Source organism: Anomaloglossus baeobatrachus, unplaced genomic scaffold (assembly GCF_048569485.1).
Source record: "Anomaloglossus baeobatrachus isolate aAnoBae1 unplaced genomic scaffold, aAnoBae1.hap1 Scaffold_334, whole genome shotgun sequence".
Taxonomy (NCBI): domain Eukaryota; kingdom Metazoa; phylum Chordata; class Amphibia; order Anura; family Aromobatidae; genus Anomaloglossus; species Anomaloglossus baeobatrachus.
In genome coordinates this window covers 108323-134729 of record NW_027442718.1, presented here as the reverse complement: position 1 = coordinate 134729, position 26407 = coordinate 108323, and the positions used below count along the sequence as shown (strand labels likewise).

The window sequence follows — 26407 nt, the reverse complement described above, 5'->3', positions numbered from 1 at the left end:
GCTGCAATAAAGTCACAGAATAGCTGCAGCAGATTTACTGGCCTCCCGGACCTGTGCTGTGCTGTGTGTGTGTGACTCCTCCACCCCCACCTCAGTACTGTGAGTACTCAACCCATTGCTGCCCCCCCACTCAGTGCTGTGTACACCCTAGTACTGTGTGTACCTCCCTCGTGCTGTGTGTACCCCCAGTGCTCTGTGTACCCCTAGTACTGTACCCCCCAGTGCTGTGTACCCCTATTACTGTGTACCCCTCAGTGCTGTGTACCCCCAGTACAGTGTGTACCCCCTAATGCTGTGTCTACCCCTAGTACTGTGTGTACCCCCCAGTGCTGTGTACCCCCCTCAGTGCTGTGTAACCTCCTACTGCTGTCCGTGCCCCTTAGTGCTGTCTGTACCCCCCTGGGTGATGTCTATGCTCCCCCCCAGTGCTGTCCGCACCACCTAATGCTGTCCATGCTGCCACCAATGCTGTCCATGCCATGGTCAGTGCTGTCCATGCCCCCCTTATGCTGTCCGTGCTCCCCAGTGCTGCGTGCCACCCCTTTGTACTGTGTACCCCCCAGTGCTCTGTACTCGTCACTGCTGTCTGTACCCTCCCACTGTTGTCTATGCCCCCAGTGCAGTCCGTGCCCTCCTGGTGATGTCTATGCCCCCCCAGTCCTGTCTGTGCCTCCCTAGTGATGCCACCTAGTGATCTCCGTGCTGCCACCTATTGCTGTCCATGCTACCACCTAGTGCTGTCCATGCTGCCTCCTAGTGCTGTCTCCTAGTGCTGTCCGTGTTGCTAACTAGTGCTGTCCGTGCCTCCGCCAGTGATGTCCTTGTCCCCAGTCATGTATGTGCCACCACCAGGGCTGTCCATGCCCCTCTAGTGATGTATATGCCCCAGCATCTCCTGTGATGTACACGCCCCAGCCCGTCCTGTGATGTACATGCCCCAGCCTCTCCTGTAACCTCTCCTGTGATGTGTATGCCCCAGCCCCTCCTGTGATGTAAAAGCCCCGGCCTCTCCTGTGATGTGTATGCCACAGCCCCTCCTGTGATGTATATGCTCCCGCGTCTTATGTGATGTATATGCCCCAGCCCCTCCTGTGATGTACAGTATATGCCCCAGCCCCTCCTGTGATGTGTATGCCCCATCCCCTCCTGTGATGTATATGACCCAGTCCCTCCTGTGATGTACAGTATATGCCTCAGCCCCTCCTGTGATGTATATGCCCAAGCCCCTCCTGTGAGGTGTAATCCCAGTGTCTCCTGTAATTTATGCGCCCCAGCATCTTCTTTGATGTGTGTGCCCCCAGCATCTCCAGACCGAGACAAACCTGGAAAAGCAGTTGTGAGAAACAAGGTGATCAATATCACCGAGTATCACAGCTGCACCAAAGAGAAGCAGCTCCGGCCACCACAGTAGGGGTGAGTTAATTAATTGTTTGACCAAATATAGCCAGGTAATTTTCAAGTTGATCATTTTGTGCGTCCCCCGAAGGGTTGGTAGAAAATTCCAAATGGCCCCTGGCAGTAAAAAGGTTCCCCACCCCTGATCTAGAGGAACATCGCATGTACTCAATAGAGGAGCTGCAGGCTAAAAATCCTACTGTCACATTCCCGGAGTTTCACTACTTACAGGCTAGAAGTTAACAAAGCTATTGGCGGCTCTCCCTGAACAGGAATAAAGTCTTCAACTGGAGAAAATCAATTCAACCTCTTTGATTAATAAGAAATTCTCCTGTCAGACGTAATGGAAGCTGTAGGTAGACAGCGGACATCATGTAGCAGATATCCTGGAAAACCAGGGACGAGCAGCAGAGGCAAAAGCTGCCACAGGCATACAGCAGAAGTCCTGAAGACTGCAGACAGGCTGCAGAGGTACTGAAACCCACAGGCAGACAGGTAACTGAGGTATTGGAAGCCGCAGACGTCCTGGAGACCTCAGACAGGTGCAGACATCCTGGAAGCCACAGGCAGATTGGTAGCTGAGGTGCTGGAGGCCACAGATAGTCTGGAGATGTTCTGGAGACTGCAGACAGGTGCAGACATACTGGAAGCCACAGGCAGATTGGTAGCTGAGGTGCTGGAGGCCACAGATAGTCTGGAGATGTTCTGGAGACCTCAGACAGGTCACTGTGCACAGACAATATAAAAGGCTACTTGCAAAGCCCAACATGGAGCACAGGAAAGTTCAGCAGATCGGGGGAAGGGAGCAGATCCCAGACACGGGACAGGCGTGTAACAAGTGTAAGTTGTCATCCAAATATCCTAAATGATTGATAAAACTGTGACAACTCTTAATTTTTTTCCCCCTTACATCTATTGATTAATTCTCTATTGATCTATTCTCCCCTTTATCAGTGATTACCATTTATTTTTATCCTTTATCAAGTAAAATAATAATTGCAGATAGTGAAAGTCATTCTTCTGTTACCCAAATATTTGCTGAACATTACACAATGTACATATTACATTCCAACATCTGTAAGGAGTTTGTATGTTCTCCCCGTGTTTCTGTGGGTTTCCTCCGGGTACTCCGGTTTCCTCCCACACTCCAAAGACATACAGATTGTGAGCCCCAATGGGGACAGTGTTGCCAATGTATGTAAAGCGCTGTGGAATTAATAGCGCTATATAAATGAATAAAATTAATTATAATTATTCCTCTAAATAATGGGGACAATCTAGTTATACCTTTATCAATCCATTCTGTGACATTCCCAAAGTGCTCACAATTCCTGTTCTTCCAGATCAGAGCACAACATAAGTAATAACCTATACTAAAATGGATTTTATTTCTGACCAACACTGATCACACATTTTTCCCACTCCACATTTGTCCCCTATTTGTCCCAGGAGTCCCACTTCTAGGGGGGAGATCGATTGCCGCCTTTCTCTGCACCATGATAGACATTTGGCTCATAGCGCAATGTCGGGCAAACACCTTCTTTCACAAAAGTAAATCTTATAGAAAATCCCTCACAATAACTATTGCATGGACACGGCAAAGATCTACAGATCTGGAATCTTCAGACTGTAATCCTGAGAATTTAAAGGGAAAATGTTCATTCTGATACGTCATTCAGAGAATTCCGGAATTCAGAAAATGAAGAGGAGGAAGGAGAACCAATAAGAAGGATATGAGAAGATCTCCAATACGGAACAAGAAAAAATTAACTTGAAAATGAATGAAGTTATGGATAATGTGTCATGAGTGTGTCCCGCTCTGAGGAGGCCTCTGGTGAGTCTGGGATCAGAAGGTCACAGCGCCTTATTGTTCACAGGTCTACAACTTGATTTGAGTGAATTTACTTTCTTTTAGTGCTGTAGGGGTTAGGTACTTTTTCTAATCTGGCTGTCCTTTGTAGCCTTAATCTCTGGTACATCTATTTTGTGATCATGCCTCGTCGTTATTAAAAGTGGAAGGAACCTGTCTCTGGAAAAAGCTGAGTAGTTGTGACTATTGCAGCTGTGATGTTTAGCTGCATTGGAAGAGCTTGACGTGTTTTTACTTTTTGTGTCTATTTTCCCTCTGTATCTTTTACCTTGTGTTGTATTATTGCAGTGGTGATACTATTGCTTTTGCCATCCTTCTCACTAGCCAAGGTGAGATCAGGGTGAGCGAAGGCCTAGTCACATGATGACAATGGGAGGAAGGATCCGTATAGAGACGTTAGGGAGCATAGAGTACAGCCTCAGGTGAGTTGCAGGAGGTGTCCCCTCTCCTCATCATCAGGGTCTTCCTATTTTAACATTGTTACATGTATGGAAAGTAGTAATCAAAGCAAAAGGTGGCTACTTTGAAGAACCTAGAATATAACACATATTTTCAGTTGTTTCACACTTTAAGTATTTCATTCCACAGGTGTTAATTCATAGTTTTGATGCCTTCAATGTGAATGTACAATTTTCAGAGTCATGGAAATAAAGAAAACTCTTTGAATGAGGTGTGTCCAAACTTTTGGTCTGTACTGTACGTTCAAGTGGAGTCCTTCCTTCCAGAAATCTGAAGCCATTTCTGTGACCCAGGTTCCCTAATTTTCTATTTTATTTTATGTAATTGTATATGCTGTATTGTTTTGTTTCCATTTGTAACATCTTTTGTACATTTTTATTAATACTTCCTACTTTTCAGATTACATATATAACATTTAATAGCGTATGGTTTCAGGATGTGGTTTATAGTTTAGGAGGAACAAAGCTACCTGTAACGTGTGTGTCCAACTGACCTGTATAAGCAGAGACCCTGATTCCAGCGATGTGTCACTTACTTGGCTGCTTGCTAAAGTTTTGATAAAAATCAATTTTATCTGCTTAAGATTCACCAGTTCTCAAAATGCTTCTCTGTGCATAACCCCACCCACATCACTGATTAGCTGCTGTGTACAATAAGCATAGACAGAAAGCTGCCAGTCAGGGGTGAGGTGGGGTTATACAGAGCTGATGGAGATGGAGGATACATGGTTGCTGGTTTACTAGTTCTCTAGTGATAATCCCCTAATAATACTGTAATTTTATCAAAACAGCAAGCAGCTCAGTAAATGACACATCATTGGAATCAGAGTCCCTGCCTGTCACGGGTAACAGACAGTCCTGTGGTGTCCGGCAATAGAAAATCACAGCGTCTGGCTGTGCAAAATGGTCCCTGATTTTCTATTATTGCTGCTGTCAGTATTCAGTGTACTAGGTAGCTACTCTGCTGGGTTTTCATCCTTTTCCCTGTAGGACCCAGCAGAGCTCCCCTTCCCTTCTGCTGTTAATCATCTGTATATCCCCTTGGGTTTAAGTACATTTTCCCTGAATTTGTGCTGGTAAGAGTTCCTTCGCAAGCTCTGGATGCAAGCAGGTGGCTTGCACGCATCAGTAGGATTGCTTACTGATTACTGAGTCATCTAGAGATAAGTTGTATATTGTTTCCCCTTGTTTGTTATCCCTGTGTGTCCTTTAGTGCCTAGTGGGGTTGACGAAGAGCTCATCCCACCTAGGGTCCAGACCAATGTCAGGTATCCGGATCGGCTCATAGATGTGGAACCTATCTAAGGCTGTAAGGGAACCCAGGGCCCAGTGATAGATTTAGTCAGAAGTCACCATCTTCCCCTTTGCTATACACAGGGTTTCCGTTTCGCCATTCACTTGGTACTTCCCTGTACCTAATGTCACACTGTCTTTATATTATTCTCATTTTTAATTAAGGATAAACACTTAGTGAACGAATCCCATAAAATTCACAAAACCCCAGCATAGGTATCATAAATGTTACTTCCTCTCCACCAAGAGATAGACCCCTTTCAGTTCTGGTCTCTTCTATACCCATATTATAAACTGTAATAAAGGTTTGTGGGCAGAGATGAGTGAACCTAAATAATAAAGTTCGAGGTTTGTACCAAATACAGACTTAATACAAAGAATCAGTGTTAAAGTTCAGAGTTCAGGTGCTTTATGTATCCTAACCACTCGATCTAGCATCGCCGTGCTCGGGTACACTCAGTGCTCGGCCCAGTGCAAGCCGCTTGCAGTGTGTGAATGGCTTTCACGAGGAGGAAAAAAACATCGTTTGGGTATGTGCGCACTAGTCGTTTTTTTCACGCTGCGTTTTTATGTGCATTTTTGTCTTAAAATACAGCACTTGCGGCAAAAAAAACGCATGCGTTTTTACCGCGTTTTGGTGCGTTTTTTTTCAGTGAACAAATGCCATTAAAGATTGTTGATGAAAAAAAAAAAAGTTTTGATGTCATTTCTTCTTCAATATGTTCTTCATTGTATGCAGGAGAGCAGACAGCTGCAGAACTAGTGTATGTAGGAGAGAAGACAGCAGCTGCAGAACTACAAGGCTCAGCATCCTCCATCCAGGACTGTATGCAGGAGTTTTCTGCCCAAAAAAAACAAAACATAAGCTTCGCTATATTTTTGTATGCTAGCCAGGTACAGCAGGCAGGTACGGGCTGCCCCCAACCCCCAGCTGCCTATTTGTACCCGGCTGGGAACCAAAAATATAGGGAAGCCCTTTTTTTATTTCATGAATTTCATGAAATAATTAAAAAAAAATGACGTTGGCTTCGCCCAATTTTTGAGTCCAGCCAGGTACAACTAGGCAGCTGGAGATTGGAATCCACAGTGCAGGGTGCCCTTGCTTTCTGGGCACCCCCGCTGCGAATTGCAGTCCGCAGCCGCCCCAGAAAATGGCGCTTTCATAGAAGCGCCATCTTCTGGCGCTGTATCCAACTCTTCCAGCTGCCCTGGTGACGGTGGCTCGCTGGGTAATAATGGGGTTAGGGCTAGCTGTATATTATCAGCTGGCCCTAAGCCCGAAATTCATGGTGTCACGCCAATATTAGACATGGCCACCATGAATTTCTAGTAAAGATAAATAAAAAACACAACACACAGAAAAATATTTTTATTAGAAATAAAACAACACAATTAGTGACTCCATCTTTATTGAAATAAAGAACCCCCCTCCGCAGTAATCCTGGGTCAAGGGTCCCGCGCCTTCCAATCCGGATCCAATATCATCTGATCGGTTTGCTGGAAGGCAAAGTGATCAGATGATGTGTCAGGATCAAGGATGTGAATCACATGACAGCAGCTGATTGTATAAAAGCCGGTTATACAATCAGCTGATGCATCAGTAGAAAAAAGAAAAAAAAATACTGAGTCACGTCCGTGCTGATTACCGGCAGCTCCTGGAGTGATTGGATGAGAGTCTGATCCTGTCCCATCGCTGCAGGAGCTGCCGGTAATCAGCTGATGAAGTCTCCTGACGGCAGGATCAGCTGATAAGTTAAGCCGGCCGGGCGCTAAAAAGCCGGCGACACCGTGAGAATTACGATCAGCTGATGCGTCAGGTGACTGCATCAGGTGATCCTTTGCCAGGTCCTGCAGGCTTTGTACGTGCCTGAGAGCACACAGCCGAAGCAGAAGTACCGGGACAGGAGCTGGGAGCGGACATGGCACCGGGACCCTGCAGACAGGTGAGTATGACATTTTTTCTACTGTTCACTTTTGTTTTTGCCGCTGCCTCCACCTCCCGCCCAGCCATGACGCCGCACGGGAGCTGACATGCACAGGATGGAGGTGGAAGCGGCGGTGACGGTACCGGGAGGATTCATACTTCTGTGTTTACCATCAGAAGGAATCCTCTTCCTGTACACGTCACTTTACTACCCACCCCTTGCGTTTATAGCTGCGTTTTTAGTCATAGAAACGCAGCTATATGCGTTTCTCTTTGCGTTTTTGAACATCTCATTGAACTCAATGGGTGAAAAACGCAGTGAAAAACGCAGAAATAATTGACATGCTGCATTTTTGTGGTCACCACAAAAACGCAGCTACAAAAAAACGCTGTGTGCGGACAGCAAAAATGAAAACTCATAGACATTGCTGGGGAAGCAATGTCACTGCGTTTTCAGTGCAAAAGCGCGGTAAAAACGCCGCTAAAAACGCAGCAAAAACACCTAGTGCGCACAAGGCAATAGGATGTATTGTGTACAAGGAAAAAACCCTCCCTCCCCTGGTAATAAATGCTCTGTTTATGGCTGGATGCATGTGGGCGGAGACCCGAACTGCCCAATCAGTGACTTCCAACGGGGTTCAGAACCAGTCCGGTTCCCGAACTGAACTTTATTTAAAGTCCGACTGAAAAACCCGAACTTCAACAGGTCCGTATATCTCTATGTGTGGGTAGCCCCACAAAAAAGTAACCTCTTGGATATCAGACAGATAAAATCCTTTAGTTTTTTTTATTACAACAATTATCCTTTGTAAAGGAATCAGTTTTATAACATAAAAAGCCCCATTTATGCGGGGACCACTCCTGATTCATGAAGAGGTAAATGCCTCCTCATGAATCTGGAGCTTTTGACGAGTGGCATGTGTCTCCTTGTGCCATGCTAGAAATATTACTCCCATCAGACACTGGAGTGAGATTTCTGGCATAGGGAACAACAAGGAGCTGTGGTATCACGCCCCCGTCCCACCCAAGCTTTGCCAATTTTAGAGTGAAAATGCCAAATCTTGGCACAACTTTCCAAATTTTTGTGACAGTTTTTTTGGCATAAAAGCTTTGATAATTTGGGAACAGAGCGTCTTAACAACTTCCACATATCTAGGATGCAGTGTGATTGAATTCTCCCCTCACTATTTTGGTGTGAAATGCCTACAGGTCTGCATCAACTCCAGAGGTTCTGAGGCAAAATCATCACATCTAGACAATAGAGAAAGATAGGCATGAAGAATATATATTTACAAGCATTTATTAACAAAACAAGATTTGAAATGCAATTATATACAATGTGATATATATACTTCAGAGTTCCTATCTCCAATCTGGGCTGCGCTTTTTAGTAAATAAAGCAGTGGGCAACCTGAGATTAGTGAATTATCTAAATATAATCCCGTATCAAAACCTTTCACAAATGTTCCTAAAGGCTCTCAAAAAGGCTAACAGTGTGCCAGCTAAAAAAGAAAATGAATATTCACTGCTCCCCACGCCATAATCCCACCAACCTCTAGACAATGAAGCCAGCCCCAACCAAGAAGTAGGCGGTATTATTAGCATGGGGAGCAACGAATATTCATTCTCTTTAATATCGGGTACACATGATTACTAAGCCGCCCGCTTACTGCTATGACTGGGCGATCACGTGTGTCTACTATTAGACATTGAATATTCACTGCTCTCCAAACCCATAATCCCGGCTGTGGGGAGCAGTGAATATTCTGGCAGCTTACCGAAAGAAAATGTCCGTAGACCTTGAGAGCTAAGAAGACGTTGTAGACAATCCTTTCCAAGCAAAGACTGAAGTTTATTCCGAGATAGGAACAGAGCAGATAAGACAGGTTAGCGGCAGGATGACACACGCATGTGTCTGGCAGAACAGCAGAATTAGCAACAGATGAAGAAGAAGAAGTGTCCCCCGAAAGGCGTGTGGGGCTCTTATACATATTAGACAAAGGAAAGCTCATACTGCAGAGAAAGGCGTATACGTTGGAGAACAAAGAATATAATGATACATCATGACATTATTTACGAGCATTGCGGTATAAACGTATTGGATTCCTATGGGCCGCCATGATACTTTTCACTAGTTCAGCCATGTTGTCATTGCTGACATTTCTGATCCCTGAAGGCGCCTCTACTTCACATAACTCTTCACACACTGACAACTCTACTAACAACTTAATTTCTTTATCAATTCAATACACCTGCTATTCATGACGACACATCACCATCTATCAACTGACGCAATTATATTCTTCTATTCAATTTAACCTTTTTTGGGCCTTTTCTTATACTTGCTAATTACACTGATGTCATCTCTATGTCCTCTCTGGGGGGAGAACTCTAGCCAGTGCAGCTCATTAGCTGCAAAGTTAGTTTACTCAAGTCTTCCCAAGATGGCTGTTAGATACAACATGACTGCTCAGCACATTATGGCTGACTATTCTGTAACACTTACGTCTGCGTGTAACTGGGGGCACATGGCAGTAATGTCATGCGCTGCGCCGCTTACAAGCTGAAGTCACTTGCTAGCATCAGAAGAGAACACCGTGCACCGGAAGAGCAGAGGGATGGGGAGTATAATCATTTCTTTTCTTATGTATGCAGTGTGATGGGGAAATATATACCAGAATGGGCCCAAGATGAGGGCTATACAGTTAGGTCCAGAAATATTTGGACAGTGACACAATTTTCGCGAGTTGGGCTCTGCTTGCCACCACATTGGATTTGAAATGAAACCTCTACAACAGAATTCAAGTGCAGATTGTAACGTTTAATTTGAAGGTTTGAACAAAAATATCTGATAGAAATTGTAGGAATTGTACACATTTCTTTACAAACACTCCACATTTTAGGAGGTCAAAAGTAATTGGACAAATAAACCAAACCCAAACAAAATATTTTTATTTTCAATATTTTGTTGCGAATCCTTTGAAGGCAATCACTGCCTTAAGTCTGGAACCCATGGACATCACCAAACGCTGGATTTCCTCCTTCTTAATGCTTTGCCAGGCCTTTACAGCCGCAGCCTTCAGGTCTTGCTTGTTTGTGGGTCTTTCCGTCTTAAGTCTGGATTTGAGCAAGTGAAATGCATGCTCAATTGGGTTAAGATCTGGTGATTGACTTGGCCATTGCAGAATGCTCCACTTTTTTTGCACTCATGAACTCCTGGGTAGCTTTGGCTGTATGCTTGGGATCATTGTCCATCTGTACTATGAAGCGCCGTCCGATCAACTTTGCGGCATTTGGCTGAATCTGGGCTGAAAGTATATCCCGGTACACTTCAGAATTCATCCGGCTACTCTTGTCTGCTGTTATGTCATCAATAAACACAAGTGAACCAGTGCCATTGAAAGCCATGCATGCCCATGCCATCACGTTGCCTCCACCATGTTTTACAGAGGATGTGGTGTGCCTTGGATCATGTGCCGTTCCCTTTCTTCTCCAAACTTTTTTCTTCCCATCATTCTGGTACAGGTTGATCTTTGTCTCATCTGTCCATAGAATACTTTTCCAGAACTGAGCTGGCTTCATGAGGTGTTTTTCAGCAAATTTAACTCTGGCCTGTCTATTTTTGGAATTGATGAATGGTTTGCATCTAGATGTGAACCCTTTGTATTTACTTTCATGGAGTTTTCTCTTTACTGTTGACTTAGAGACAGATACACCTACTTCACTGAGAGTGTTCTGGACTTCAGTTGATGTTGTGAACGGGTTCTTCTTCACCAAAGAAAGTATGCGGCGATCATCCACCACTGTTGTCATCCGTGGACGCCCAGGCCTTTTTGAGTTCCCAAGCTCACCAGTCAATTCCTTTTTTCTCAGAATGTACCCGACTGTTGATTTTGCTACTCCAAGCATGTCTGCTATCTCTCTGATGGATTTTTTCTTTTTTTTCAGCCTCAGGATGTTCTGCTTCACCTCAATTGAGAGTTCCTTAGACCGCATGTTGTCTGGTCACAGCAACAGCTTCCAAATGCAAAACCACACACCTGTAATCAACCCCAGACCTTTTAACTATTTCATTGATTACAGGTTAACGAGGGAGACGCCTTCAGAGTTAATTGCAGCCCTTAGAGTCCTTTGTCCAATTACTTTTGGTCCCTTTAAAAAGAGGAGGCTATGCATTACACAGCTATGATTCCTAAACCCTTTCTCCGATTTGGATGTGAAAACTCTCATATTGCAGCTGGGAGTGTGCACTTTCAGCCCATATTATATATATAATTGTATTTCTGAACATGTTTTTGTAAACAGCTAAAATAACAAAACTTGTGTCACTGTCCAAATATTTCTGGACCTAACTGTATATACAAGAATGGGGACATATATACTAGGACAAGAACCATATATACCAGGATGGGGATCATATATACCAGGATGGGATAAAGATGGGCAACATATATACCAGGATAGATATACAATATACACGAGGATGAGAGACACATCAACAGTACCTGTAAGGGGCCCAGGATGGGTGACATCAGTACAGAATTGGGGGATTTTATCCCAGTAACAGTGTCAGCAGCAGATCCCCCCATAACAGTGCTTCATGACCACATTTTTTGTGTCAATCTTTTTCCCTATATTTCTCCTTCAAAACCTAGGTGTGTCTTATGGTCCAAAAAATACAATAGGTTTAAAAAGAAATAAAATGGTTCTTTTCCTCAGAAATTCTTACTTGAGCAATTGTAGCCAATCTTTTTATAAAACCCTTTGAATTATAGTACATCATGATCGCTTCTCCTGTGTGACTCATCGGACAACAGGATCTGATTAGTCTTAAAACCATTTGGCAAATTCTGAAAGCAAGAATGGCTGCTCCGCTCTGTTGGTTTTCTGATGGTTGGCAAAACTTGCTTTACCAGTTAAACATTTCAATTATTCACAACATGAAAAAGGTTCCTTTCCCTGTGCAGCATCTTCACATGTTTAACAAGACCTGATTTACTAGTAAAACATTGCCCACATTCTGAACATGAAAACGGCTTCTCTCCTGTGTGAGATCTTTGATGCCTAACAAGATGTGCTTTACGAATAAAACATTTCCCACATTCTGAACATGAAAATGGCTTCTCTCCTGTGTGAGATCTTTGATGCCTAACAAGATTTTCTTTCCGAATAAAATATTTCCCACATTCTGAACATGAAAACGGCTTCTCCCCTGTGTGACATCTTTGATGCACAACAAGAACTGATTTCTCAATAAAACATTTCCCACATTCTGAACATGAAAATGGCTTCTCCCCTGTGTGAATTTTATGATGTTTATGAAAATGTGATTTACTAGTAAAACATTGCCCACATTTTGAACATGAAAATGGCTTCTCCCCTGTGTGAGATCTTTGATGCACAACAAGATCTGATTTCTGAATATAACATTTCCCACATTCTGAACATGAAAATGGCTTCACCCCTGTGTGAGATCTTTGATGCACAACAAGAACTGATTTCTCAATAAAACATTTCCCACATTCTGAACATGAAAATGGCTTCTCCCCAGTGTGAGATCTTTGATGCACAACAAGAGATGATTTCTGAGTAAAACATTTACCACATTCTGAACATGAAAATGGTTTCTCCCCTGTGTGAAGTTTCTGATGTCTAACAAAGTATGATTTCTGAATAAAACATTTCCCACATTCTTGACATGAAAATGCCTTCTTCCCAGTGTGATATTTTTGATGGTCAACAAGATGTGATTTCCTGGTAAAACATTTCCCACACTCTGAACATGAAAATGGCTTCTCACCTGTGTGAGATCTTTGATGCACAACAAAATTTGTTTTCCAAATAAAACATTTCCCACACTCTGAACATGAAAAGGTCTTCTCCCCTGTGTGAGTTTTTTCATGGATATTAAGATTTGATTTCCTGGTAAAACATTTCCCACATTTTGAACATGAAAATGGTTTCTCCCTTGTAGGAGCAGTTTCGTATTCAACATCCCTTCGGTAACTTTTATTTTGCTTACAATTCTGTGATAAATCGGAATTTTGGACTTGTTTGAAAAGATCAGATGATAGAGATTTCCTAGGAAGGACTGAAGGTATATCTGGGACAACAACATGCTCTTCATATGTATCATGTGGGATACTTTCATCATCTGTTATAAATTCTGAAGATATTAGAGATCCATCTGAACTCCCAATACAGTCATCTGCTAAAAATAAACACCAAGTTATTAATTTTTAATGATATCTTGAAAGTACATTTAATTTTTTTAAACCATAACATCAGAAATTAAATTAGGGAAAAAATTATTCTGAATCTGTTGTCCAATATCGAGATCTAAAGGCCCCTTTACACGCTACGATTTATCTGACAATATGTCGTCGGGATCACAGTTTTCGTGACGCACTTCCGTCGTCGTTAACGACGTCGTTGCGTGTGACACCTACGTACGACTCTGAACGATCTGAAAAATAGCGAAAATCGTTGATCGTTGACACGACGTTCAGTTTCAAAATACTGTTCGGCGTTTGAAACGCAGCAGACATATTGCTACGTTTGACACCCTGCCAACGACGAACAACATCCACATGACCGCCTTGATCAAACAATATCTCGCTGAACGATGTAGCGTTGTTTGTGAGATGGGTACGAGTGACCGCTACAAAATGACTTATGAGCGATCTCGGCAAATCGTAGCAACGATCTGGGAGTGTCACGTCGCTAACGAGATCACTAGCGATATCATTGTGTATAAAGCAGCCTTAAGAGTTACATCTTTGTTAATTCGGCTCTCCCATTCCTAGCACCAGTTCTCTGGAATGTGCTACAGTAAATAATCTGATTGATTGTCACAATGTGACTGCAGGATAATGAGGGATAGGGGGCTCCTATACTGTCCCTCACACTAGGGGACCCCAAGCTATTCCTAACCTCTGGATTACCCCTGAAGATGGAGATGCCGGAGTCACGTGCATTACTAGTCTACTGACTAGATCTAATCTGTAATCCCCAAGGGAAGGAAGGGGCAGGATTATGATGGAAATACAGATTAAGGCCCCCTTCACACGTCCGTGAAAAACACGCACGTGTGTTACGGGTCGTTTTTCGGGTCCGTGTCCCGTTTTTGTGTCCGTTTTTATGGTCCGTGTGGCATCTGTGTGAATTGCGTATGCTAGCCGTGTTTGTGTGTAGAATGTCCGTGTGTGCGTGTGGAATGAACGTGTATGTGTACGAGGAATGTCCGTGTGTGTGATGCACAATGTCGTTTATAAATGTCGGCTGACAGCAGACAGAGTTGCGAGATGAGAATGAACTCGGGTGAACTTCACCCAACTTCATCCTCATACCGCGTCTCTGTCTGTGTCAAGTACTGATTAGCGGTCACCTGTGAAGGATTCACCGGTGACCGCTAATCCCCCGAGTGACTGAAGTTTCCCCCCTCTCTCATACTCACCGATCCCCGATCACCGGCGCAGCGCTTCACGGCATTCACACTGCTGCGGCGGCTTTTACTATTTTGAAAAAGCCGGCCGCTCATTAAACAATCTCGTATTCCCTGCTTTCCCCGCCCACCGGCGCCTATGATTGGTTGCAGTGAGACACGCCCCCACGCTGAGTAACAGATGTCTCACTGCAGCCAATCACAGCAGTCGGTGGCCGTGTCTATACTGTGCATTGAAATAAATAATTAAAAAAAACGGCGTGCGGTCCCCCAATTTTAATGCCAGCCAGATAAAGCCATACGGCTGAAGGCTGGTATTCTCAGGATGGGGAGCACCACGTTATGGGGAGCCCCCCACCCTAACAATATCAGTCAGCAGCCGCCCAGAATTGCCGCATACATTAGATGCGACAGTTCTGGGACTGTACCCGGCTTTTCCTGATTTGCCCTGGTGCTTTGGCAAATCGGGGTAATAAAAAGTTAATGGCAGCCCATAGCTGCCACTAAATCCTAGATTAATCATGTCAGGCGTCTCCACGAGATTCCTTTCATGATTAATCTGTAAGTTACAGTAAATAAACACACACCAGAAAAAACCATTTATTAGAAATAAAAAACACAAACATATACCCTGGTTCACCAATTTAATTAGCCCGAAAAAGCCCTCCATGTCCGGCGTAATCCAGGATGGTCCAGCGTCGCTTCCAGCTCTGCTGCATGAAGGTGACCGGAGCAGCAGAAGACACCGCCGCTCCTGTCAGCTCCACGCGGCAAATGAAGACAGCTGCGCGATCAGCTGTGCTGTCACTGAGGTTACCCGCGGCCACCGCTGGATCCAGTGACAGCGGGTAACCTCAGTGACGGCTGAGCTGATCGCGCTACTCACCTCAGTTGCTGCATGGAGCTGACAGGAGCGGCGGTGTCTGCTGCAGCTTCTGTCACCTTCATGCAGCAGAGCTGGAAGCGACGCTGGACCATCCTGGATTATGCCGGACATGGAGGGCTTTTTCTGGCTTATTAAAGTGGTGATGAGGGAATTTGTTAGTGTTTTTTTTATTTTTAATAAAGGATTTTTTCAGGTGTGTGTGTGTTTATTTACTGTAACTTACAGATTAATCATGAAAGGAATCTCGGGGAGACACCTGACATGATTAATCTAGGATTTAGTGGCAGCTATGGGCTGCCATTAACTCCTTATTACCCCGATTTGCCAAAGCACCAGGGCAAATCGGGAAGAGCCGGGTACAGTCCCAGAACTGTCGCATCTAATGTATGCGGCAATTCTGGGCGGCTGCTGACTGATATTGTTAGGCTGAGGGGCTCCCCATAACGTGGGGCTCCCCATCCTGAGAATACCAGCCTCCAGCCGTATGGCTTTATGTGGCTGGCATTAAAATTGGGGGGGACCGCACGCCGTTTTTTTTAATTATATATTTATTTATTTCAATGCACAGTATAGACACGGCCACCGGCTGCTGTGATTGGGTGCAGTGAGACACCTGTCACTCAGCGTGGGGGCGTGTCTCACTGCAACCAATCATAGGCGCCGGTGGGCGGGGAAAGCAGGGAATACGAGATTGTTTAATGAGCGGCCGGCTTTTTCAAAATAGTAAAAGCCGCCGGAGCAGTGTGAACGCCGTGCAGCGCCGCGCCGGGGATCGGGGAACGGTAAGTATGAGAGAGGGGGAAACTCACCGACAGACTGTGAGAGAGGGACAGACAGACAGAGAGAGAGACCGACAGACAGACAGAGAGACCGACCGACGGACTCAGGGAGATCGACCGACATAGACAGAAATAGAAAGAATGGCCGACATCGCTAGAAAAAAAAACACCAAACGGACACGGACTATAGGTAGATGCATACGTGTTTACTAACGTGTCTGCACATACCCATAGACTTTCATTGTGTCCACGTGTGCGTGCTCCGTGCAGATAACGGACATGCACCCGTGCAAAACGGAAACACATACCGATCACGGACACGCACACACGGACATAATGAAATAACGCACGTGTGACCACAATCATAGATTAACATTGGTGCATGTTTGTCCGTGTCTCCGGTATATACGGAAACGGAACAAACACGCACGTGTTTCACGGATGTGTGAAGGGGGCCTAAGACAGATGGGAATCATTGCAAATTCACAAAAATAAACAGTGAGAGGCTAAGGAGAAAAGCAAGAGCAGGAAGGTAGCAACAATAATGACAACAAGGGTTAACACAACAACAGCTCACAGTAATAATGCACAAAACACCCATAAATCTGGATCACAAAACCTCACCAGATCAGTATAGGTAAACTATAGCTGGCATTAATAAAATAGTCCTGCCAGCATATACAGAACGGGAGCAAACAATACTTTCTCCTCTACAGCATGTGATCACAGACATTAACAAGCAGCCCAGCAGAGAATAACTCTTACTAGCCTGCCCAAGCCTGTGGTTTGATGCCTGCGTCTCCCTGCACTGCTCACAGACAGTAGAGAAATTTACATGCAAAGTACCAGAGTCTATCATTTCAACAGATCCTGACGCTGCCATGACAGTTGGCAAAACCTGCAAACATCTCCTTGAAACATTGATCCACAACATAGACAATTTCAAAGAGGTTTTTTTCGAAGATGAAAATAAAATAAAGACAGATGTTGAAAACTCAACTGGTTTGTCCGAGACTGTAATGCTGATGGCCTATCCTAAAGCTTGCTTTACACGAGTCGAACTATCGTGCGATAGCACGAGCGATCGTACCCGCCCCCGTCGTTTTTGCGTAACGGGAAAAATCGCTGCCCGTGGCGCACAAACTCGTTTAACCCCGTCACACGCACTTACCTTCCGGATGACCTCGCTGTGGTCGACGAACGTCCACTTCCTGAAGTGGGAGGAACGTTCGGCGTCATAGCGACGTCACACGGCAGCCGGCTAATAGAAGCGGAGGGGTGGAGATGAGCGGGATGTAAACATCCCGCCCACCTCCTTCCTTCCATTAAGCCGGCGGGTGCCGTGGGACGCAGGTAAGCTGTGTTCATCATTCCCGTGGTGTCACACGGAGCAACGTGTGATGCCACAGAAACGATGAACAACCTGCACCCATGAAAATAAACGATATTATGAAAGTTAACGACGAGTACACGACTCACGATTTGTGAGCGATACTGCGGCGCTCGGAAGTGTCACACAAGACGACGTAGTGCGCTATGCCGGATGTGCGTCACGAAAACCGTGACCCCGACGACATATCGCATGATATATCGTCTCGTGTAAAGCCCGCATTAGGCTTTGTAACCAAAGCAGGTAGCAGGGTCTTGCAGCCTGTACAGATAAGCATAAGGGTTCAAATTCATCAAGACCGGTGATGTGCACTGAAAAATGACGTCAGGGACTGGAGTGAGATTTCTGGCATAGGAAACATTGCAGTTTGTTATGAATTAGAGAAGAGGTGGCATCACACCCTTGTTCTGGCCAAGTTCTGCCCATTTTGGCAAAGCTGGTTAAAATTGGCGTGAACACACACACACACACACACACACACACACACACCAGCCTTTGGTCACATGATGTGATGTAAAAAAGGTCCTTAAGGCTACTTTCACACATCCGGTTTGAGCCGTGCGGCTCAATCCGGCTGTGAAGCCTATGCAACGGATGCGGTGAAAACACCGCATCCTTTGCATAAGTTTTTTACATGCGGCCGGTCCGGTTTTTGCCGCTTGCGGAATGCTACTGAGCATGCGTAGTGGCAAAAACCGCATGCGGCGGCCGGATGCGGTTTTTGCCGCATCGTGCCGCATCCGGCATCCATAGGGATGCATTGGGAAAAGCGCCGCATCGGCCGGATGCGGCGCGATGCGGTTTTTTTTGCCGGAGCAAAAAACGTTGCAGGGAACGTTCCATCCGGCCGCCGCATCGGCTAAATCTGCCACATGCGGCAAAAACCGGACCGAACGCAAGCCCATGCGGCACAATGCGGCACTAATTAAAGTCTATGCAGGAAAAACGCAACCGGCAGCAAAAAAAAAAAACGTTGCGGTTTTCCTGCAAAGTGCCGGATTGTGCCGCATTGCAAAACCCGGAGGTGTGAAAGTAGCCTAAGCAGTCCTATAATTGGCATATAAACACTGGGGCCACTAGGATTATGGGGGCCCTGTGAAATTGTCCAGTTTGCTCTCCCTTTCCCCTAATACCAGTCCGGCATGCCAGCCTGTGTCCTGTTCAGTTCATTTAGACTCCTGCAATTAAGAGACCTTTGGTTACATCATGTCACATGACTTTGAAATCATCAAAGTTACTTAAACAATTAACCTTAGAATACAACTGATGGAGTCCATAAGAGAGTGGGGTTCCTCAGAAATTGAGCAATTTGATTCCTCCCAACTCCTGACTGTAACTAGGGCTTATTCTTGGAGTAGGGCTTATATTTCAAGCATTCTCGAAAAATCCCATAAAATCATGTTAGGGCTTATTTTCGGTGTAGGTCTTATTTTCAGGGAAACAGGGTATTCATGAACACTCTGCAGGTCTTTGAGTTGCCTTCATAATGACATAGAGAAGACACTAGAAGCAAACAGCAAAAGAAGCAGAAGCAAAGAAAATACAGCTAAAAAAAACCCCAGAGCAGAAAACCTAAAAATGTAAACACAAAATTAGTGCAGAAAGTACATGAGTAGATATCTCTTACTGGATAGAGCTGGAGGAAACACATCCTGAGGAACATCGGGATCTTCTTGTTTACAGTCCTGTGGGAGAAGAGGATGGGGACATCTCTCTGGTGTTGTCCTCTTACTGGATAGAGCTGGAGGAGACACATACAGGGACTGAATTCATTCCTTACATACAGATAATTATAGGCCGTGTGTATTTAGTCCTGTCTATTACCTGGTGATGTGAGGGGCTGGGGACCCTCCATCATGACGTCCTTGTACAGATCTTTGTGTCCTTCTAAATACTCCCACTCCTCCATGGAGAAATAGACGGTGACATCCTGACACCTAATACGAACCTGACACATACAATGATACCGTCACCCCCGATCCCTTCATAGCGTTACTGTATAATGTCCCAGCATTCCCAGCAGTGTCACCTCTCCAGTCAGCAGCTCAATCATCTTGTAGGTGAGTTCTAGGATCTTCTGGTCATTGATGTCCTCATGTATCGGGGGGTGAGGCCCCGTGATTGGGCTCAGGGGTCTTCCCCATCCCTCAGACACAGGGGCCTGACAGCGCTCACTAGAGGTCTTCTTCACTACTGTGTAATCCTGGTTATGGAGAGACACAGTAATAAATCTCACTCCAGACATTTCCAGAGTCCTCACCTCTCCAGTTCTGTCCATCTGTTATTCCCATAGATAAGAATGATGTAATGTGACGTCATCAGAATCTCTCACCTCTCCAGTAAGCCGGAAGAGGATCTCTAGGGTGAGGTGTAATATCCTCTCCGCCATCTTGTCCCTGTCCATATCCATCCTTGATGGGTCAATCAGGAGGATTCTCTTATATAGAAGATCTCCACTGAGTGGATCCAATATTGTAGGAACCTGAATGGGGAGAAGATGACAATGTAACATCATACAGAATCCGCTGTAATAATACAATTACTGGAGATAACCGTTCACTAGACAGGGATGATTGACGCACTGCCATGAGAAGTCTAGACTAACTCTGCTGACTCATTACAGTGAATGGAGCCTTTGAGGGTTTCTTCTGAATCATGTCGTTTGAAGAATTACATGTAGACCTGTCATGCTAATAGGTTGAGGAGAAGGGTGTAGCCTCACTGCGCCCTGAACCAGGCTTACCCAGAGGGGCATGATTAAGTGCCTACCCAGTCATCACCAGAGCCTCTGTAATTGGACTTTGCTGACAGTAGGCACCAGTTACCAATGTGTTCCACCAACAGGCTGTGTATCATGAGAAAGATGGGGTGGGAACCACTGCCTCTAGAGAAGAACAGGAAGGATAAACCCTGTCACTTACTCTGAGCAACCCTGAGCTCCCCGATGTCCCAAGACAGATTCTTTCACGTCGTGCAACAATCACGTGTCTTACCTAACCAACAACCGTGTCTAGTGAGCAGGGCAGGAGGAACACTAGTCCTCCTTTATGATAATGACACAAAAGGAAAACAACAGACAAAGGAAAAAGAAACTGCATTCCCAAATAACAAGTGGTAAAAAGGGAAGATGCAAGGGGGTGTGGCCTGGCCAGAGATGTGAGAAGCAGCTAAGAAGAGAGCTCCTGGAACTGCCGATTATCCTGACTTCCACTGGGCCGTGGCGAGGACAAAAATCATCCGTGCAGCAACCAGAGATCACCCTGAACTTACTGCACAGCTTGGACGGAGGTTACATGGCTGGGGGGACGAGCAGGAGGCAGAAGGAGGCGGCAACAGGAATGGAAGGTACTGCACAAAATGGTAGTGGGACACAGACACCAGCCTCCAAAGCAGCTAGAGCTGCAGCAACTCATGCAGCTGAAAAACTATCCGAGTATGCCAGGGGCACAGAATGCAGGGCTCCCACGGTGCACAGGGATGAAAGAGTTAAACTGGGGAGCTCCACGCAGCACAGCCCTCACAATGCAGTGGAGGAGGAAGGAGGAAATAGTGCAGACTCATTATTACAGCAAGGCTTGCAGGACAAGCTGGAGCTCCCTGCATCCATGCATAATAAATGTCCACATGAGCCTGACACAACTTTGCAGGGTGCTGAGCCCACTCTGAAAGACGTGCTTGCAGCTATAGCTCAAAATGGCTCCACGATGACATCCCTCAGCTTCCAGATGGGCCAAATCATGGAGGAGTTATCAGGTGTGAAACAGAGCCTCCAAAAAGTGAATGACCGCATGACTGCGTCAGAGGGAGAATCAGTGACTTAGAGGACAAAATGTCCCAGGTTACCCGTGACTCCCACAGGCATGATCAGGAACTGTCATTTCTACTTAACAAGACAGATGATTTAGAAAATAGATTGAGGAGAAACAATGTGTGGCTGATAGGGGTTCCAGAAAAAACGGAGGGCACAAATCCGTCAGAATTCTTTGAGAGATGGCTGCAAAAAGTATTTGGCACAGAGGTCCTATCCCCCCTGTATGCTGTGGAGAGAGCCCACAGAGTGCCCACCAGACCCCTGCCTCCGGGAGCTCCTCCAAGACCTATCCTGGTGAAACTACTACATTATAGAGACCGGGATGCGATCCTAAGAGTGGCTAGAAACAAAGGCTCCATAACTGTGGACGGCCACAAAATATCCTTCTTGCCTGATTATTCATTTGAAATTTCAAAAAGAAGAGCTCAATTCACAGATGTGAAACGACGCCTGAGAAATGCACAAGTCTCGTACTCCATGCTGTACCCAGCGAGGCTCAGGGTAGCTGAGAAATGCACAAGTCTCGTACTCCATGCTGTACCCAGCGAGGCTCAGGGTGGCTGCACTGCAAGAGACATTCTTTTTTGAAAATCCTAAAGATGCTCTCAGATGGCTCGATATGAATGAGCAACGGCTCAGGCAAAGTCCACAACGTTGATATGTAACCCTTTAAGGACTTTATGGGTGATGAATACTCGACTGTCTGCTACGATTACATAGGATTGTCCCAGTGGATAAAATTATTATGATACCCATTGATTGGTTCCAGCAGAACTCCCTGGAAGAGGAGTTTGGGTTTCCTTTTTCTTTCCCTTTTTCACCTCCAGAGACGGTTTTTCTCACTTCCCTGCATTTTTCATTGTTCTCAGGCTTTTTTTTTTTTCTTGCCTTAAACCATTTTGGGAAGCGGAAATTTTGTCTCTCTTGTTATCGGCTTCAGGATGGACTGGTGCCTCAGTTTCAACATTTATGTTGTGGGACAACTGTTAGATGGGAGGGGGTTGAGGGGGGGGAATGTTTCTGCAGCTTTATTGATGCTTTTATATTTATGTCTGCTAATGGTTCTCATGTGGTTCAGGAAGGTGGAGGAGGGTTGGAACTCTTTGCTGGGTGTGACTACTTCCACTACATACGCATACCACCAGGATGGCGAGTAGGATTAACATTCTTTCTTGGAATGTCCGTGGCTTGGGGGACCCCACAAAAAGGGTAGCAGTAATGGAACAGGTCAAATCCCACTTTCCAGCAATCATCATGAATCGCTCATGGGTGGGCCATTGTTTCCACTCAACCTACACAGCTCATTCCAGAGGTGTCAGTATCTTAGTCCACAGAGCAATCCCATTTGAGATCATTTCATCCACAGTAGTCAGGAAGGTAGATTCATTTGCGTGCACTGTAAAATATTTAACAAGGAGCTCCTTCTGATAACAGCTTATATACCGCCTCCATATTATAATACTGTTATGAACAAAATTGCGGAAATGATTAGCAAGACCCCCAATGTACAGGTGGTGTGCACGGGGGATTTCAACATCATTCACCCATATTGGGACAAACACAATGCGGGTACTCAGAACACTATCCTAACTCCAAATTTGGGGACACGGTGGCTGAACTGGCACTTTCAGATCTGTGGTGAATCAGAAACCCTGGAATCAAGCGATTCTCGTGCTATTCCAAAACACACAACAGTCTGTCCAGAATAGACTTGATCTTGGGCTCGGAGGGTATACTGCCAATGGTGGAAAACACAGAATACCTTCCTAGTGGTTTATCAGACCATTCCCCATGGTTGACACGACTTAATATTTTACCCGGGCTTGATCGTACCCGCAGCTTGTGGTCCTTCAATCCTTTTTGGCTACAGATTATAGATGTGGGCCCGGTTGAACTAGCCCTTGAATACTATTTTCAGGACAACTGTACTGGGGAGGTGTCGCTTAACACTGTTTGGGATGCCATGAAGGCCTGTCTGAGGGGGTCACTGATACAGGGGGTCAGTAGATCTAAAATTTTTCTTAAAGAACGGGTCCAGATGACAGAGACAGAAGTACATTCTGTCAGGGGATACACGGGACTTACTGGAATGTAGGGGGCACAAGAAGCATATGACTCTCACATTAAGGAACGGGCCACTAACAAAAGACTTTTTTCACAACAGAGATTCTTTGAAGAGGGCGAAAAAGCAGGTCATTTATTAGCGGTGATTGCTAAAGCACAAAGGGAGAACACATTTGTGGGGGCGCTAAGGGACAAAACCGGGACCATAGTCAATCAACCTGACCAAATTTTGGCTACCTTCTCTGAATTCTACAAACAACTTTACAGTACTAAATTGCAATATGATAGGGAACAGATAGCTTCTTACCTGAAAGACATCCCCTTGCCCTCACTTTCAGATGAGGACAGGGTATACCTAAACAGTCCACTCACACTGGAAGAGTTGCATTTAGCGGTATCCTCCATGCCCAATAATAAGTCACCGGGTTCAGATGGGATCCCCACAGAGATTTACAAAAAGTTTGTAGACATCCTGCTCCCCCATCTGCTGTCGGCCTTCCAGCAAGCAGCCAAAAATGGCTCCTTGCCCCAGTCGATGCGAGAAGCAGTGATAGTTGTCAAACCTAAACCTGGCAAGGATCTCCTCATCCCTGACTCTTATAGACCTACCGTGTTTCCCAGATAGTAAGACACCCCCAATAGTAAGATGTTGTGGGGGTTTTGGGGGGGTCGGCTAATGTAAGACGTACCCCGAAAGTAAGACATAGTAAACGGAAAGCGTTATTTATTTTTTCTTCTTTACAGTACCGGCAGCCGACTATTGTGAACGATCAGCTGATCGCTCCTAATAGCCGGCGGCCGAGCGCTCAGCTGAGCGCCCTGACATGCCGGCGGCCGAGCGCTCAGCTGAGCGCCCTGACATGCACGGCGGCCGAGCGCCCAGCTGAGAGCCGTCACATGCCGGCGGTCGGGCACCCAGCCGAGCGCCCTGACATGCCGGCGGCCGAGCGCCCAGCTGAGAGCCGTCACATGCCGGCGGCCGAGCGCCCAGCTGAGCGCCCTGACATGCCGGCGGCCGAGCGCTCAGCCGAGCGCCCTGACATGCCGACGGCCGAGCACTCAGCCGAGCGCCCTGACATGCCGACGGCCGAGCACTCAGCCGAGCGCCCTGACATGCCGGCGGCCAAGCGCCCAGCTGAGAGCCGTCACATGCCGGCGGTCGGGCACCCAGCCGAGCGCCCTGAAATGCCGGCGGCCGAGCGCCCAGCTGAGCGCCCTGACATGCCGGCAGCCGAGCGCCCTGACATGCCGGCGGCCGAGCGCTCAGCTGAGAGCTGTCACATGCCGGCGGTCGGGCGCCCAGCTGAGCGCCCTGACATGCCGGCGGCCGAGCGCCCAGCTGAGAGCCGTCACATGCCGGCGGTCCGGCACCCAGCCGAGCGCCCTGACATGCCGGCGGCCGAGCGCCCATCTGAGCGCCCTGACATGACGGCGGCCGAGCGCTCAGCCGAGCGCCCTGACATGCCGGCGGCCGAGCGCTCAGCTGAGAGCTGTCACATGCCGGCGGTCGTGCGCTCAGCCGAATGCTCGGCCACCGAGAAATGTTGCAGTAATGTTGTCCATGGTCCATCAGGACCACGGACAACATACAAAAACACGCAGCCTCAGTGCCCTCATGTGCAGCAATCGCGGCAAGTCCCCATACCGTACATTGCATGGAGACTTGCTGCGATTGCTGTGGGATTTTTTTCCAATATAAGACATACCCCGAAAGTAAGACATAGTGGGACTTTTGGCGGTAAAAAGAATGTAAGACACTGTCTTACTTTCGGGGAAACACGGTATCTCTCTGTTACCTACAGATATCAAAATAATAGCTAACGTACTAGCTTCCAGACTTAATAAGGTTATACTTTCACTAATCCATTCGGACCAGTCGGGGTTCATGCCTTCCAGATCAACGGCAGTGAATATACGACGGTTACACCTCAACTTACAATTGCCAGTTGATAACTCAGGGGATAGAGTAATTTGCTCCCTAGACACCGCTAAGGCTTTCGACTCTATTGAGTGGGAGTTTCTCTGGGCAGTACTTGAAAGATTTGGACTGGGGAGGGACTTTATTTTCTGGGTAAGACTTCTATATAATAACCCTACTGCTAGGATCAAAGTTAATGGATGCCTTACTTCTCCTTTCCACCTAGGTAGCGGCACCCGCCAGGGATGCCCGCTATCGCCCTTACTATTTGCTCTGGCCATTGAGCCTATGGCGGCAATGGTTAGATCCAATCCAGACATAACAGGGTTCAGGAGGGGTGGTCAGGAGGAAAAAATAGCGTTGTACGCAGATGATACACTCCTTTTTCTGGCCAATGCAACATCATCATTGCCAAGAGCAATGGGGGTTATACAAGAATTTGGGAAGTACTCAGGTCTATCAATCAACTGGGAAAAGTCTGTATTACTTCCGGTGGATGGAACCACAAACTCACTTAACTACGTACACTCGGGCCTCCAGGTTGTTGCCCAGTTTAAATATTTGGGGATAATAGTCACCACTCGTGTTGAGGATTATGAGAATCTCAACCTAACCCCTATTCTGTCGAAATTTAAGGATGAGAAGGAAGTCTGGTCTCGCCTACCCTTCTCAGCAGTTGGCCGCACTAACTTGATCAAAATGATCTGGATGCCCCAACTATTATACAAGCTACACAACTCTCCACAATGGATCCCACAAAGATTTTTCCATAAGGTAAATGCATTATTCCGGGAAGTGATCTGGAGCGGAAAGATGCAGCGCATTAGGCTCGAGACCCTGCAGAGGGATAAAAGTAGTGGAGGTCTGGCGGTACCCAATCCATGGGTTTACTATTTGGCGGCTCAGCTTCAGCACATTAGGGGATGGGAGGACCCTGGAGGTGGGGGGGGGGGGCACAGTATATAATTCTACAACAATATTTTCACTCCACTAGTCTATACGAGGTTCTTGAGGCAGGAGGCTTCGGAGCTGCTGCTAATAGTTGCCCAACCCTACTACTAATCCAAAAACTTTGGGATAAAACTAAAAAACTACAAGACATTCAGGGAATTTCACAATACACCTCTATATGGAAAACTCCATGGTTACCTAACTTGCATCGTTTAGAGGGGTTT

The 26407-nt window shown here is 46.1% G+C and overlaps 2 protein-coding genes across 2 annotated transcripts in view; both read right to left on the bottom strand.

Moving 5' to 3' along the window:
• Positions 1–26407, bottom strand: part of LOC142271033 (gastrula zinc finger protein XlCGF66.1-like) — a 59876-nt gene that overhangs the window by 20260 nt on the left and 13209 nt on the right. The window lies entirely within an intron of this gene.
• On the bottom strand, positions 11262–25201 carry LOC142271032 (uncharacterized). The gene is made up of 3 exons (XM_075332458.1): positions 25141–25201; positions 19067–19180; positions 11262–13151 (listed from the first exon to the last, which is right to left on the bottom strand). The coding sequence occupies exons 1-3, from the start codon at positions 25199–25201 to the stop codon at positions 11866–11868; spliced, it is 1461 nt and encodes a 486-aa protein (XP_075188573.1). The 3' UTR covers positions 11262–11865.

Bases quoted from the DNA above. Each gene is read 5' to 3' on its own strand.
- LOC142271032 (XM_075332458.1), bottom strand. From the start codon at position 25,201: ATGAACCCCGACTGGTCCGAATGGATTAGTGAAAGTATAACCTTATTA. The intron at 19,181-25,140 runs GTACGTTAGCTA...TGTCTCCTCCAG, and splicing joins CTTATTAAGTCTGGAAGCTA to CTCTATCCAGTAAGAGGACA. The intron at 13,152-19,066 runs GTAAGAGATATC...GTTTATTTTTAG, and splicing joins GTTTCCTCCAGCTCTATCCA to CAGATGACTGTATTGGGAGT.